At 44.7% G+C, this 17208-nt stretch overlaps 2 protein-coding genes across 2 annotated transcripts; one reads left to right on the top strand and one right to left on the bottom strand.

Annotated features, from left to right (window-relative positions):
* Nucleotides 1–436: 436 nt before the first annotated feature.
* LOC123424963 (proline-rich receptor-like protein kinase PERK4) lies at nucleotides 437–1199 on the top strand. The gene is made up of 2 exons (XM_045108646.1): nucleotides 437–655; nucleotides 723–1199. Exons 1-2 carry the CDS (start codon nucleotides 494–496, stop codon nucleotides 1197–1199), a joined length of 639 nt encoding a protein of 212 aa, XP_044964581.1. The 5' UTR covers nucleotides 437–493.
* A 9321-nt stretch (nucleotides 1200–10520) lies between these two features.
* Nucleotides 10521–13274, bottom strand: LOC123424962 (disease resistance protein RPM1-like). Its single transcript, XM_045108645.1, has one exon. It carries the CDS (start codon nucleotides 13239–13241, stop codon nucleotides 10521–10523), a length of 2721 nt encoding a protein of 906 aa, XP_044964580.1. The 5' UTR covers nucleotides 13242–13274.
* Nucleotides 13275–17208: the final 3934 nt, after the last annotated feature.

Here is a 17208-nt window from a genome sequence, read left to right as displayed (position 1 = left end):
GAGAACATCCCGTATGATATACGACAAATTCTCAAGTGCCTTAAGTAGGGAGTTAGTAATCTAGATAATAAAAGTGGACTTATCTCTACACACTTGTACACAGACTATATTTTTTATCGAATTTTTTGTTTATCACCATGGATTTGTTTATTGTATTTTGCCATATGTTGTGGCTATATATTTATAATATGAATTTTATGACGCAATATGTTTTGGTGAGGGCAAAAATTAATCTCTGATATATCTAAACCCGTATGATGACCTGCCATTAAGAACGTGGAATGTAGCTAAATATAGAACGTGAAACCAGTATAGAAGGGGGATTTGCCGGTAACCTCGATGCCACGTGGGTTAAATTTGATAGATCAATCGTGCAACCAAGATGACAGAACAGAAGCACCTTAATCGTGTTTGAAATAGAATCATTCAGGTTGCAGATTTCGGGCTGGCCAAGCTGAGCCACAGCAACGACACGCACGTCTCGACGCGCGTCATGGGCACGTTCGGGTACCTGGCTCCCGAGTACGCCTCCAGCGGCAAGCTAACGGAGAAGTCAGACGTCTTCTCGTACAGCATCATGCTGCTCGAGTTGCTCACCGGCCGGCGGCCGGCGGACCGCGCGTCCTACGGCGCGGAGGACTGCCTCATGGACTGGGTACGTACCCTCCGGTCTTCACTGCCTGCCTGCTCCTGGTCGTCTAACATTTATTTGCATCCTGCAGGCTCGACCGGCCCTCTCGCGCGCCTTGGCGGACGGCGACTATGACAAGCTCGTCGACGAGCGGTTGGACGGCGACTACAACAAGACGGAAGCTGCGCGCGTCGTCGCCTGCGCCGCCGCCTGCATTCGCCACGCCGCCAGGAGACGCCCCAAGATGAGCCAGGTCGTTAAGGCACTGCAGGGGGAAGTCTCGCTGGAGACCCTCAACGACGGGCCGCGGGATGGCACGCTCAGCTCCGTCGGCTGCATGCCGGTGTCGGACTATGGATGGTCCGGGTCGTCGTCGACCTACACGGTCCAGACGGAGCGGATCAGGAAGGTGGCGCTGCCCAGCCCGGAGTACAGCACCGAGTATCCCAGCCCCAGCCCCGGGTTTGACCACCCCTCCCCGCCCAGCAGTCTCGATACCAACGTCTCCTCCTCGGCGGAGCATGTGCCGGTCACGAACCACCGGCATCGAGGTTACCGGCAAGTATGACGCCTCATGGGGATTAGGCTCCCGCGTGTTGGTCGTCTCCACGGAGACCATAATATTTTTTATTCCACTTAGAATATGCTATCTTTTACTATGTTCATTCGATCAAAGGCATCATCTTGTACAACTCAACTTTTATCCCAAAAGCATCATGCAACATATTCTTTTGTCAACGTTGGAGAAAAGTTGGGCATCCTCCAGCATTTTCTTGATTCTCACAGACATTTTATCTTATTCACCACAAAAGTTATGAGATTGAAAGTTGATTGGCTCACCGCCTTGTTTGAAATGTATAATTGACAACATTTCTAATAATTATTTTGCAGACATTCGCCAGAAAATAATAGGTGGGTTGATTGACATGGAGTTTGTTCGAGAATTTATTGAGAAGAGGTGGGATTTACTAGCAAGCGGGCTGTCTACAAATGATCCCCGACACAAGATGTATACAAAGAAAGCTCGATCCATGTAGTAGAGATAGCAGAAATCAGTTGTCTATTACGCATGATTGTGCCTTTCAATTTATAAGTTTAGTTGTCTCGTGATGAAGATCATATGTAGTACTCCCTCCGTCCGGAAATACTTGTCCTAGAAATGAATATAATGAATGTATCTATAACTAAAATAAGTCTAGATAGATTCATCTCTAAGACAAGTATTTCCGGACGGAGGGAGTATTTTTTTAATGTAGCTTAGTTATTGTTAGTTTTTGTTAAATACGTGTGTTATGATGGATTCTTAGGGAGCTGATCTGAGCTTCTGTTATCTGAAAATAATTAAATCATTTTTAGCCTGTCTTATGTTTGTACATGCAATGTGTTTTGTTTAGGAAAAAAACCCTCTGTTATATGTAAACCCTCGGTCCGTTGAGATGTTGGGTCATGGTGAAGTTGGTGCATTGCTACGGGATTTATGTGTGAGGAGGGTACGTGTGAGGGAGACAACTGTTGCCATGTATGAATACAAACTAAATGTTATCATGTTTGACACATGTTTTTAAAACAAAACAATTCTTTGATCGTTAACATTTACTATTAACCCGTGGCAACGCACGGGCACTCAATTAGTCACTTCCTAGTTTTCAAATGCCAAACCACCGCACCTTGCAATGTCTCCCATCACCAGCTGATCAGCGCAAGGTTCAGAGCATGTTCGGTAACCCTCCAGCTCCGTAAAATACGGGAGCGGACGGAGCGGCACTTCTACGACTCTCAGAAAATATGTTGCGGGCCGCCCGCTCCGCTCCAGGAGCGGAGAGCTGCCGAACAGGGCCTGATGTTCACACTTCCGTGAAGAAATCCCATCATGTAAGTTTTTTATGTTAGCACCACTGGCGGATCCAGCGTATAGGCACGGTGGGCCGTGGCCCACCCAGAATCTGGAATATTTTATCATTATCTATTAAAAATTAAAGTTGACCAAGCCGTCGCTCGCCCTCCCCAGCTGGCCAGCTCCCCTCCCGTCGGCCGCCTGCTCGCCCGCAGCTCCCGTCATCCCGTGGCCGCCGCGCCCGCAGGCCGCAGCTCCCCTCCTCCCGCCGGTCGCCGCGCCCGCAGCTCCCCTCCTCCCGCCGGTCGCCGCGCCCGCAGCTCCCGTCATCCCGTGGCCGCCGCGCCCGCAGGCCGCAGCTCCCCTCCTCCCGCCGGTCGCCGCGCCCGCAGCTCCCCTCCTCCCGCCGGTCGCCGCGCCCGCAGCTCCCCTCCTCCCGCCGGTCGCCGCGGTCGCCCCTCCCTTCCTCTCAGTCTCAGGTCTCAGCCGGTCGGCACAGATCGTCAGATCCCCTCCTCTGTCTGGTAAAGTGGTAAGCACACTGGGAACAGATTTTTTCTCTGGCTGTAGCCTGTAGGATTTCTCATTGCAGCCAGTGTCTGTGAAGATATAATCACACATTCACATTGGATTGGATATAATTGCAGACTTGCAGTTGCAACTTGCAAAGCAGAACATGAAGAGGAAAAGTGCCATTCTGGATCTTTTTAAAAAACATGAAGAGAAAGTGAGGAAGATTGCTACTGAACATCACACTGAAGATATTGAAAATGCGGGGTGTCCTAATTCCCCATATCCTATCCATCCGGATACTGAAATCGAAGAGGCAACGCCAAGTCTTCCATCACCTCAACAACCAAGTGCACATGTCTTTTCAGGTGATCCAGCGAAAAGAACTCATATTTCAGAGTATGATTTTAATGATCAAGATAGTGTTCGGAGAAGATATATTGCAAAAACAGCATGTCATCCATATGGACATGCTTTTGAAGTCAGGAAAATCTATGGTAAAAACCGACACTTTAGTTTTGTTTGGTTTGAAAAGTATAGTTGGCTAGAATATAGTGTCTCAAAGGAAGCGGCGTATTGCTTTGTGTGTTATTTGTTCAAAGAGAAAACTAATGGGGGGCCTAGGGGTGATGCCTTTGTTAAAAATGGTTGGAGAAATTGGAACAAACCTGATGCATTGGACAAGCATGTAGGTGGTATTGGTAGCATTCACAACCAAGCTCAAGAGAAGTATAATTCATTTGTGACACCTCAAACGGCAATTGATAATATCATTGTGAGGGTGTCTAAAGAGGATATGCGTCTTTACAAGGCTAGGCTAACCTATTCACTTAGATGCTTGAGGTTTCTTTTGAACCAAGGATTGGCATTTCGTGGACATGATGAGAGTGAAGAATCTAGTAATAGGGGGAACTTTCTTGAACTTCTAAAATGGCTTGCAGAAAATGATGAAGAAGTTGATAAGATTGTTTTGCACAATGCTCCTGGAAACTGCATATTGACTAGTCCAACGATACAAAAACAGATTATTCAATGTTGTGCTGTACTAACTACAAAACAAATTATTGAAGATCTTGGTGATGAGCACTATGCAATCCTAGCTGATGAGTCTAGTGATGCATCTCACAAAGAGCAACTTGCTATTTGCATACGTTATGTTGATAAAGTTGGAAAGGGGTGTGAGAGATTTCTTGGTGTTGTTCATGTTGCCAACACAACTTCCTTGTCACTTAAAGCTGCAATTGAATCTTTGCTTATTGATCATCATTTGTCTCTTACTCAAATCCATGGGCAAGGATATGACGGGGCTAGCAATATGAAAGGGGAGATAAAAGGGTTGAAAACTTTGATCATGAATGAGTCACCCTCTGCTTATTACATTCATTGCTTTGCACATCAACTTCAATTGGTTCTTATTGCCGTGGCAAAGGGAAATGAACCATGTAAATGGTTTTTTGATCATGTTTCTTACTTGCTCAATATTGTTGGAGTTTCTTGCAAGCGCCATGACATGTTTCGAGATGTTAGAGCTCAAAAGGTTTTGGAAGCACTTGAAATGGGTGAAATTGAAAGTGGAAGTGGTTTAAATCAAGAGATGGGATTACCTAGACCCGGTGATACTCGATGGGGTTCTCATTTTCGAACCATTTTGCACATTGTTACCATGTATCCCACAATACTAGAAGTACTTGATGCTATTGAAAAAGATCCTTCACAAAGGGGTGAGTGGACAAGAATACGTGCAGTGACTTTTGCCTTGGAATCATATGACTTTGTTTTCAATCTTCATGTGATGCTTGTTATTCTTGGCCACACTAATGAGTTATCTCAGTCATTGCAAAAGAGGGTTCAAGATATTGTCAATGCAATGGCACTTGTTAGTTTGGCAAAGAATAAAATGCGGCATATGAGGTCTCATGGTTGGGAAGAATTTCTTGCAAAGGTAACATTGTTTTGCAACAAACATGGCATTCAAGTTCCTACACCGGAGGATAGTTATGTGCCTCATGGAAGATCACCTCGGTATTATGAAGTGCAAACAAATGATGATCGTTATAGAAGAGAAGTATATCTTGGTATCCTTGATCAAATCATTCAAGAGCTTGACAATAGGTTTGACGAGGTTAATATGGAGTTGTTGATTTGCATGTCTGCTTTGGACCCCGCCAATTCATTTGCTTCTTATGATGCACTCAAGGTAATGAAACTTGCTGAATTCTACCCTCAGGACATATCAAGCATGGATTTGGTAAGGCTAGAATTCCAACTTGCTACTTTTATTGATGATATGAGACAAGATGCTAGGTTCAGATCTGTGCATACTATTGGTGAACTGTCTGTTATGCTTGTTTGTACAAACAAACATGTTCTCTATGATTTGGTCTACATGCTTATCAAATTGGTATTGATCTTACCGGTCGCCACAGCGAGTGTTGAAAGAGTATTCTCGACAATGAATCTAGTGAAAAATAAGTTGAGAAATAGTATGAGTGATGATCTCCTGAATGATTGCTTAGTGACATTCATTGAACGAGATGTGTTCTTGAAAGTAAGCGAGGACGACATTGTTGAAGCTTTCATGGCAAAGGAACGTCGTAGAGTTACTTAGTGTAGTAGTTTGCTACATATTTGTATCCATGTAAGACTTTGTATTTGCAACGTTGCAAATTTGCTACATGTGGGAACTATAATGTTGTCTGACTTTTGAGCTATATGTATTATATTGTTGCCAACTTTTGTGTGACACTTGGATTAGGTAGGAAAAAAAATTTAGGTGTGCACACCCTCCATTTCATTCGTGGCTCCGCCACTGGTTAGCACTCTAACTTTCTCAGTCTCCAAATGACCCTAGCCAACCGAACCGATGTGAAGTTTTCGATGATAAGCAGCCGCCTCCTCTGCTTTTTTTAAAAAAACATTTTCAGAAGGGTTAGTGTTTGTTCTTTTCTCATATGAATGAAACTTATCTGACTACAGTACTCATGGGATCCTAATACACAGTGCACCACCAGAACTATGTAACAGTAGTGCAGCGGATAAATAAACGGTACAAATGTAATGTATACTCATAAGTTACATGTCATAAACCATTCATTTGCCAGAAAAAAGAGCTAAAAGAAACTGAACTGTTTAGTTCTCAACCTCAGCGGCCCCAGAGGATGAGCAGAAAGTTCAGATGCTTCGCACTGGGGCATAACATTCAGTGGCAAATAAGGATTGCTTTTTTTTTTTCTTCAAAATGCGTCGAGCAAGTAGCTGAAGTTTTCAACATTACTAGATCGTCGATGGCGCGCGTTGCTGCGCCCGTCCATTTTGACATTATAATATTAGTGATTGATGCAATTATATGTAAATGTACTAATTTAATCATCATATAATCATATATTATATTTAAGGGTAGTATATAATATAACCTATGAATCATGTTCTTTTTATCAGAAATTCAACTGAAGGTGTGTGCATCTCGTGAGCATATTAGTTATTGGTGGAAAACAAATACTTAAGCTGATTATTATACTCCTAGTAATATGTTTAGATGTTAAGAAGGTTGGCAATAGTTTGATTTTGTATAAGAATACTCGCTTCTTTTGGTTTTATTGGGTCCCCATGTATTAAGTGTCAAACTTTGATCATAAATTTAAATAATAAAATATATAATATATGTCAATATTCTTTTAAGTACAAATCTAATGGTATACAATTTGTAGCATACAAATCTAGATGGTCAAATTTGACTAAAAATACAAGGGGGGATAGGGGAGGGGGAGCAAGAGAGACCAAGTAAGATTATGAGCATCTTCTCAAAAAAAGGAAGATCGTGAGCACTACATGGATATAACTATAACAGCCAACAAAACGGTTGTCAAACACATTTCCTATAAAACCATAAATCACAGCGCTACAGACTATGTAAATGCAGATATTAATATACTCACGACAATCTAGGTATAACTCAGGTGATTTCTGCTCCTGCTTAGTGAACTTCTGCATTTGAAAGACTCATGGGTGTGCCTTCTTCCTGTATTCCGTAATCATTGTATGTTCAGATTAACAACAAATTTTGGCGACAATAATTATAAGCAAGGAATGAGGAGGAAACAAAAAATAATAATTACACGCTCTATTTTTATTTCCATACCTCAAGAGTTATGCGTCTGATGGATAGGGTTTCCTACCACATAACATATAAAGATATGTAACTGAACAAATTATCGGACAGAGCTTGTACTTAAACGATAGAGTGAGACATGGCTTTGTAACAAGCATAGCAGAAGGAACATAAATTGACAGATCTGAAACCACCCTTTTATTTTTATTTGTTAATAAAGTGCTTTTTTTGCTTCATTTTCAATAGCTCTGTATAGTTTCAACCATTCATGTATTAAGTATTTTTTTAAATATCATCCGACATCACACTTGTAGTATTGTACATCACGTCAAGATTCACGTCATAACATAATGAACCATAAAGTGATTTAATTTGAATGGAAAATGAAGAATACAAGCATTCATATTGCGCAAATTACCAGGTTACCGACATTTTGATTTTATCCAAACCGACTCAACTTACTTTAAGTCAAGGAGAAAAATAGAACAATGGCACTAACATTTTGTTTTTGTATATAGAAACCATTCAACTTACTGCAACTAACCATAGTATAATTAGCGGATCCATTCATCCAATCTGTTTCCCCATGAAGGCAAATTAATAATGTGTGCAACCGAATAGGGGGGCTGAACCCTATTTATCAAAAAAAGCTTAGTGGAGTCAAACTCATCTCATAGCTCTAGCTGTATCCTGGATATATTACCTGGGGTGATGCACAACGAATCTGAACCTTGCAATCTAGTAGCTGCAGTAGCTTCTGATTTACCTGCTCGGACTTCAGCATCCGCGCCGTGAAAATATACTTAACAGGTCATAAAAATAAAAATGGGTGTACATCATGTTCATCCTATGCGGATCCGGTCACAGGTACTAATCATTTGTTATACTCAGTCTGGTCAGCATCTGCCACCTGAATTCCATTGCATCCACTGCAAAAATAGAAATAGCATGGATTTTTGCCAGCTTTGCATTACTTGTAAAGGCGACTATAAAATAGTACAAGGATTAAGTGCAAAGACAAAGAGTACATAATGTACAAAAAAATGTTCAGCTTTTCATGTGAATTCACTCCATACAGAGATGTGCTCCTAACTAACATTCATGCTACATAAGGCCCCATTTAGTATATCTGATCAAAAGCCCAGAGCTAATGAACTCGACACCTACTCAAATTATGCTCCACCACCTACTCAAATTCCACTCCACCACATCATCTCTCCAGTTACTACATATATGTTGACCGCAATTATTCCTCTCCTCTGTCCATAATAACCATCTTCTCTCTATGTTCCTAACCCTCCAGATTGTGGCATGGACAAGATACTACACAGATGTTTGGTGTATCACAAAATGGGCGACACCTTATTGTAGTCCCACACATGTTTCACTGAAAATTTTATAATATGTTAGATCCAGCCCTACACGATAAATTGCTTTCCTATACTACTTCTCTACCCCAACTTCTAACTCTTCTTTTCTATGTTCAGAAAATGATTTCATAACAACATCCTAATCTAGAGTACATGTTTTGCTCTAATGCGTAAAGCTAGTAAGAATATAGATTAGCCTGAAATCAATTGATGATTGACCAAAACTGAAGCAAAATCCTGAAAAAGAAACCAAACACAATACAGTAGCAGTTAATCAAGAATTTCTTTGACAAAGCAAATGTACATTGCACACTCATGTACACGGTTTTACCTAACTGGTGGGGATTTTGTATAGCCCAATCTGATTAAGGGGTGGATTTTGGTGACCTAAAGCTTTGTGGAATATCTCCAGCATGAAACAATAGTCACCACCTGCGCGGAATAGGAATGGAAGGATATTAGCATGGATGGAAGAAGAGATACAGGAAAGGGGGAAACAAAGATAGAGGCCAACCTAATCGAGATTCAGTTTAAAAGACAAGGAGCTACAAAGGTGATTGAGAGGGAGGGGCGAGGGGGCATATATATAACACAGGTCGAATAATTAAGATACAGATTTTTATGACATGTGAATTATTTTTATCATCTGAAAATTAAGGGCCCCTTGTAAAACTATTGACAACACCCTCCTAAGCTATAAATTGAAGTTGACAGTAAAGATGTTCACTGGTGAGAAAGTACAAATGAAGTTCAGAAGAATCGATTGATGTCAATGAACTTCAGAATCTCAAACGGCGATCCAGGACATACTCTTGGTCACATCAATTTGCAGCACCCAAACAAAATTTGAAGCAACACCCAAACAAAATTAAACAATTTGCAGCACCCAAACAAAATTGGAAGACCTCTGGCACAGCATCCTCCTGATTGAAGTTGCTTGCGCATCCCTCGACTGTACGGATTGGGAGACGGCGACGGGCCAAAACGAGAAACGATGGGGGCGGCGTCCCTACACACCGACAATAGGCGGTGGTGGCGGCTTCCAAGATCTCCGAGGCGAGGCCGTAGCAATGGCATGGAGTCACTGAGGGGAAGGGATAGGTGGCGCGAGGCGGCGGCGAAGAACCGGCTGGCGGCTGCCGGCGGCAAAAGGAAGAGGCAACGTGTGGAGCGTGCTCCAGCTCCGTTCCATATCATCCAGCTGCCTCCCTCCATCTCTCTCTCCCTGGCAGCAAATAGCGGCGCTAGGCCGAGATCTGGAAGAGGCCCGGTTTGGTTGATGCATACGCCGAGATCGTGGTCGTCGCCGCCGCTGCCATCAATCACCTTTCTTTCTCTATTTTTCTCTCTGATCTAAGTCTATCCCTAGGCGGCGACGAGAGGTCGGGGAAAGCGGAGCGGGCGTGGTAGGAGGGGCACCGAGCAGAATCACAAGCGTTCGTTTGCGATCCGACGTTAACCCGCAACAATGAACGAGATGCATCCGATTCGGCTGCTGGAATAGCGGCCCAAGGACAGTAGGCCCAGAAACGGCCCAAGCGGGAATGAAACGAAGATCTGACGATAAAAAACGGTTCAAACGCGAATCTGACGGTCAAAATGGCTGATGGCGTGAGAGGGCTCCGTTTGGGTGCAGTTTTACTGTCCTAAATTACATGAATCACTGTGTAAAAAAGGTCAAAATACACAAGAGCTATCTCACGCGGTAGCTTAGCGCCACTATAAACTTAGATAATGTAAAACCAAAGATGGGATAGCAGTAATACATATAATGCCATACATTATTACAAACCAGTCCTTGTTTACATAAGCAGACATCAATAATAATAGAAAGAAGAATGATACTTCTCTCATAAATCGCCATTCCTCCACGGAGATACATGGCTCCCACAGAGATGACAGCAAACCCCATCCATGCAACAAAGACTCATGCCTCTCCGGGTCTGCAGCAGAACGAAATTTCATCAAGTCCAGAAGCTAGAACTTGGTGCAGGTGATCGAGCACACATTGAATGGCATGAAAATGGCGAACCAAATATATTGGCCAGCTAATTAAGGACGTTGCAATTACCGTATGGTGCAGCGAACTTTCGGGACATGCTCTAGTTTTGTCGTTGGAAAGTTCCTTTCAAAATCAGGATGCATGTCACCAAACCACGCCTCTTTGAGGGATTTCAGATGTTCCAGGCCGGCAGGGATGTCCCGCAGTTCGGCCAGGTTTCCAATCTGAAGATCTTCAAGGCGGACCAAAGCTCTCTCGTGTATGTATATTTGATTGACATGTGGCAGATCATACAAGGAAAGGGTCTTCACATTAGGGAACCACTCTGGCTGGAAGGTTAGCTCCTGTCCAGTATACGCTTTGCATAGACGTATATCTGTCAAATTTGACAATTCAGAGAGGCGTGGCACTGGGTTCTCCACAAGATGGGAGCAATGTAGATATATTATGTAAAGGGCATCCCCGTTGGTTGAGAAAAATGGAGATTTCCATGTTCCTTCGGAAATCCGCCCTGATAAAAAGAGCTTTTTAAGTCGGTTTGACAATGTCAAAGTTTCAAGCTGCAGCACCTCATCTTCATTGCTGGCTTCTATTGCTAATAATGAGAGTTGTTGCATCTTTGACAGAGAGTCACACAGTTGTGCACAGTTGATGCCACTTATCCCAGTAATGTGAAGGCCCCTCAGCTGAGACAAACATGCTAGTTTTGCAATGAATACTTTACTACCTCGAACTGCACGCAGAGTTTGCAAGTCCTTCAAAGTCCACAATCCCTCAAACGGGTCCACGGGGTCACAATATTTGAAACTCGACCCTGTTCTATCCAGATATTTATAAATAAGAAGGTGCCGCAATTTCTTCAGCTTTCCAAACTCTTTGGGCAAATTCACACACTGTGCACCTTTAAGTTTCAGTGTTTCCAAGTTATGGAGCTTCGTGACAGATTTTGGGAGTATCTTCACATAGGTATTGCCGAGGCCCAAATACTTGAGGTTGAATAACTCCCCAATTGAATTTGGGACAGTCTTAATAGGTAATCCAGATAGCTCCAATACAGCAAGGTACTTAGATTCTGAGGGAAACAATGCAGATGATGCCGTGTTGCTGCTAAATGCTATGAAGGTACGAAGCCTGCATTGCCCCATGCTTGGTTCAGTGTCATTTTTGCATTGGAGCACTGATAAGCGGCGAGAATCCGGCTTCACCTGTGTCACCCCATCACCATCATCATAAGTCATACTGAAACTCTCTCTGCTAGATTGGAAAATGGCTAATTCACGGACAAGATCATGCATTTGAAGACACTTGATCCTGTTAAAACTGTTCCTCTCTACCACATGAAGCATGCTTCGTCGAACGAGCTCTCCCAGGTAACCTTCAGCAACGTCTTCTAAACTGCATTTTCCAATTTGTTCAATAAATCCTTCTGCAATCCACAGTCTGATCAATCTTTTTCTATGAATCATGTGGTCTTCTGGGAACATGGCACAATACAAGAAACAACTCTTCAAATAGTCAGGCAAGTATTTGTAGCTTAGATTCAGAATTTTCACCACGCGACTTAGGTTCTCATTTTTGTGTAGCTCGAAAATAAGTTGCTCGTCAAATAGTTTCCACTCTGTCAAATTCTGCGCCTTAAGAGACAATGAGCTCCCTATAGCCACAAGAGCTAATGGCAAACCATCACACCTCCCCACTATCAATTTACCATACTCTTGTAATGCTAATGGACAGATGTGATTTTCAGTGTTTGGAAATGCCTTCCTGCAAAAAAGACGCCATGCATCCTCCTCCTCAAGAGGCTCCACTTTGATCCTGCAACCATCATGAGCTATTGAAGCAACTTCTTCAGATCTTGTTGTGATTATTATTCTGCTTCCCATTTTTGCATCAACAAGAACCTCTTTAATTTTTCTAAAATCTTCAGCTGTCCAGACATCATCCAATATGATCAAGTATCGCTTTTTCTTCAGGATTTCCTTCAATTCATCCTGTAGCTCCCCACAGGTCATCTTCTCAGCATGAAATTCTTTCTTGTCTTTAGAATAGATTTCTTTCAGCATTCTTCTCCAAATATCATCTAGTTTATAGGACTGGGAGACAGAAACCCATGCATGGCATTCAAAGTTGGGTGCTTCTTTTCTGAACACATTACTGACAAGAGTGCTTTTCCCGATACCACCCATACCCCACAACGCAATGATTTGCAGGTTGAGACAATTTTCCAAATTCAGTGACCCCATCAATATTTTTCTATTTTTATCAAATCCCACAAGTTCATCATCAGAGATCGAGTAATCATGTCCAGGAAGATATAGTTGTTGTTGGCTGTCATAATTTGTTGCAAAAACATCGCCCACACCAACTATTGGTTGAGTCCAGTCTCTGTTTTGTTTAAGGTGTGTGAGGGCTCGGTTTATTTTCTCAAGGCCAGTAGAGATTTCACCTAGTGTAAACAGATGCTGGGGTTTCTTCAAGATTTTCTTCACACTACTCCACCAAGATCCTTTCTGATGCTGTTTGCCAATAACATACATAAATTGATCCACAATGTCTTCCATATCATACGCCAATCTTCGGACTTGCCCTATCCATGCTTCGGTAACTCCATCCGTCGAATTTTTCCTTCCAATCTCCTTGAGAAATGCTCTAATAAGCTCTAGGTCATTCCTTATCAGTGTCATGTTCTCTGAGAGTTTTGCAACAGATCTAACATGGTGAAGCGTTTCTGCTGCCACCGCTATTCCGATCTTTGTTGTGACAAGAAGAAGAGCAGACTCCGCCATTTCTCTTCGTGCAGTTTGACTTCAGTATTTCAGCCAAAAACCTTCAATGTAGTAAAAAAAATTCCATCTTTGTGCATGAAATCTACATAAAGGAAGCAAATATTTTGTCAATGCCAGAAATTTCAGGCTAGTAAGATGACGTTGTAACAGTTGGGTGTTCTGTCCGTTCAAGCGACGCTATGGCTATGCTGTCTGCTAGCAACATGACAGGTTTTATAGGTACTTCATAGTGATGTTTAGTACTATCTCCGTCCCAAAATAACTGTCTCAACTTTGTACTAGAGCTAGTACAGAGTTGGACTAAGCTTAAGACATTTATTTTGGGACGGAGGGAGTAGTACGTAAAGCAAGCTTTAAAAACATGCCCCTACGGAGATACGAATCGCGGTTGCACCAATATAGTGTTGTTCCTAATTACTTATAAGATTTATCCGATGTCGATTGATCCAATGATTGTAGGATATAGTGAAATAGAACAACATGGTTAACAACTAGAGATTTTCGACCAAGGAAATATATTAATATCGTAAAGATACTCATTACACTCGGTCTCTTTACCAACATGATGTCCAAAATCATCAAGGCATACACAAAATCAAAAAAGAAAATAAAAAGAACGAAAGGAAGAGAAAAAAGAAGACCACGTCATGGTGAACAATCACTAGAAACAACAACACTCTAACCACCACCAAAGACAACACCCAGAATACAAAAAAGGTTCTTCAAAAACAACACCTCGAAGGTGCATAAACACCCCCTCCCCCCTCCCGGTTGCGCTCCCATGGGCGCCCCCTGGAGGAACCCTAGCGCCGCCTCCTCCCGCCCTCATCCCCTCGGCCCTCTCCCTCACCGCCACTGGGGATGTCGCCGGTCTAAGGCTAGGTGTCGCTGGCGGCGGCGGGGCCGCTTCCCCCCGCACGCAGATGGTGGCCATCGCGGGGCGCCCCTCCTCTGCTCGGTGGTGTCGGCCGTCGGGCCGGTCCTGCTCCGCCTCCCTCATCCTCCTGGCGTTCTGGTGGCCGAAGATGCTTCCTCCTCCCTCTCCAGCGCAACTCGTGGTCCGGCGGCGTTGTGAGCCGTGCTGGAGGCGGATCTAGCCCCCTGCCCAGATCTGGACGGTGTGGTGGTTGGCAGTGGAAGGGGTGACTGGCCGGAGAGGGAGGGGCTCCGGTGGGGTGGTGGGGCTCCAGCTGGACCTAGCCAAGGCGTGGTGGCGCTAGGATTGTGGTGGTGGTGGTGAGCGTTCGCTTTACCGATGCCTGGTGGGCTGGCGGCGTGGGTTGGGGCACCGGTACGGCGTGGCTCTTGCTCTGCCATTGGTGTCTGTTTGCTCCGGTGGGGTGGTGGGGCTCCGGCTGGACCTAGCCAAGTCGTGGTGGCGCTAGGATTGTGGTGGTGGTGGCGAGCGTTTGCTTTACCGATGCCTGGTGGGCTGGCGGCGCGGGTTGGGACACCGGTACGGCGTGGTTGTTGCTCCGGCTGTGGGGAGCGGCGACATGGTGGCTCGGCTCTTGTGGTAGCTTCCTCGCCGTGTCGGCATCATGGAAGCTCGACGGACCGGCTGGGGCGACGGCTGGCTTTCCGGTGTCGGCTCGTCTATAGGCAGCCTATTTCGACCTTCGGTCCCTCCCCTCGTCATCTGGTTGCTACTTTCGTCGTAGGTTCGGCCCTCCCCCGACTACGGTCCATCGTCCATCTCGCACCCGGCAGCAGGACCGTGCTCGTCTTGCACCCGACTGCAGGACCGAGCTCAGCGCCTATGTTTCCAGACTTGGGTATATGCGTGTGTTGTGCTGGCGTGCATTTGTATCTGAGATGTGACGGGTCATTGCTTTATATACAAAGCGGGGAGGCACTACTAGGAAAAGGGCTATAGATGATATAGATACTAATGGCGCACCACACAAGCAGTGCGCCACTACTATATAGTAGTCGCGCACCATGTGAGGTGTGCCATTAGTGTGATGGACACTAATGGCGCACCACACACTCGGTGCGCCACTACTATATTTTTTTTTGCAAAATTACTAATGACGCACAGGGGCAGAGTGCGCCATTACTAGTTTAACTAGTAATGGTGCACCACTCATCCAGTGAGCCACTACTATATTTTTTTTGCAAAACTACTAATGGTGCACCAGCACCTGGTGCGCCATTAGTAACCAGGGTTACTAATGGTGCATTTTAGGTGGTGCGCCACTACTTTTTTTTTACAAAACTAGTAATGGCGCATAACGAGCTGGTGCGCCATTAGTAAACAGGTTACTAATGGCGCACCAGCTGGTGGTGCGTCATTAATAGTTTTGTAAAAAAATGTCTCTGCCACCCACGACCACAACCCCAACTCCCCCCGTTATAAAAAAAAACCCAACTCCCCCCTCCTTCCATCCCCAACATGCTGCCGCGATTGCCGGCGAGCCTCCACCTCCGGTCGCTCCGGTGGGCGCGCGGCTTTCGAAGGAAGGGGCTGACGGGAAGATCGTGGCCGCGGTGGTGTTCGAGCGACTCCCCGTCGTCATCCCCAAGATCCACCCCGTCGTCTACGCTTTCCAAGAATTCTCGTACTCCAGATCCGCCCGTCTCTCCTCTAGTTTCGCGGCGCCTGCTGTTTGCTCATTGGGCTGACGTCGTCCCCGGTGCGGGGTTTGGTTTCTTGCCCTTTGCTAGGTTCCGGTGGAGACTGACTGTCTCCGGCTATCTGAACCCGCTGCCGGCCGCCTCCCACCCGCTTCCGTGCTCCGCGCCTCACCGGTTAATCGCCCATCGATGCATCCCGCCCTCAATCCATGCCTCGCTCTGCCCATCCCCGCATCCACCGTGCCCATCCGCCCAGTCCGCAGACCAGTCCTGCCCGGTGGCCGCCGTTGACCCTGTCCTGTCCCACGACCAAACACAGCACACATGTAAGGTTATCCCCATTCCCCACTTTTCCCAATTTCTGATTCAGCCCTTATATTGATGGATGCATTTTCTGTTGTTCAATTATGATTGACACTTGATAGAATACAGTGACGGCTAGACTGTATTTTTTTTCTTGTAGAAATGTTGAAGAATTGGTACTATGTACCTACTATGTAGGTTTATTCTATGCAAAACTGAGACTTAATACAATAGAGAATTTTATGTGTCTGTAAGAACACATTGATTTATTTATTTAGATATGCTATTGGTAAATTAGTTAGAACGTTCACATGTCATATTTGGTGTCAATATCTTCAGGCGAACCACCACGTTTTAAATTCCTAGCTCCGCAGCAAGCTAGACCGCACCCAGCAGCTTCTCCTTCAGGCATCCGTCCATCCAACCGTTCCGCAAACCCGCGCTTCAGCGGAGATGCAGCGGCGGGTGGATTTCAAGCTCCGCCACTTTTTCAACTACCCGCCCTACTTTACGTAATCTCTCTCTCCCCCCTCCTCCAGCATTACTGTCACATGTTTGAACATTTTGCATGATTTGCAATTCTGCAGTATGTACAGTCGTATATGAGGAGTAGAAGATTCTTAATCAGTGCCTGGTGACAAAGTTAGGAAGTTAACTTCTGCTCCAAGTACAGTACAGTACTATGTTAGACAGTTGCTCTCCACACCAGCTGCGCTTCCCGATTTTGCTCCCCACACCAGCTGGGCTCTCCACTTGCGTTGGATTGTTGCTAGTTTTTGTTCAGATGCATGCTCCTACGTCCTTTTCCAATTCCCACCGAAAAATGTTTCACCGACGGGGTAACCTTTAGAAGCACCGTAGCTGCAGCATATTTTGCTCTTCAGAGAATGATTGATGCGTTTGACATGGTCTCAAGTAACAGGACAAACATAGCCCTCTTTGGTGATACACTAACAGCCATTCCCCACTTCTGCAGAGAGTTTTTTTTGTACTCACTCTGCTTTGCTCTGTTTCTGTTTCTGTTTTTCCCCTTCATATCTTGGCTTATCATGTTTTCCATTTAACTTCTATACAAGATTCTGGCCAT

Source organism: Hordeum vulgare, chromosome 2H (genome assembly GCF_904849725.1).
Source record: "Hordeum vulgare subsp. vulgare chromosome 2H, MorexV3_pseudomolecules_assembly, whole genome shotgun sequence".
In the NCBI taxonomy this organism is placed as follows: domain Eukaryota; kingdom Viridiplantae; phylum Streptophyta; class Magnoliopsida; order Poales; family Poaceae; genus Hordeum; species Hordeum vulgare.
This window is presented reverse-complemented; position numbering and strand designations above follow the sequence as displayed.

What these genes read in the sequence shown, in the direction of transcription:
- LOC123424962 (XM_045108645.1), bottom strand. Translation starts at nt 13,241, where the DNA reads ATGGCGGAGTCTGCTCTTCTTCTTGTCACAACAAAGATCGGAATAGCG.
- LOC123424963 (XM_045108646.1), top strand. Translation starts at nt 494, where the DNA reads ATGGGCACGTTCGGGTACCTGGCTCCCGAGTACGCCTCCAGCGGCAAG. An exon ending in AGGACTGCCTCATGGACTGG is followed by an intron (nt 656 to 722) that starts GTACGTACCCTC and finishes TGCATCCTGCAG; the next exon opens with GCTCGACCGGCCCTCTCGCG.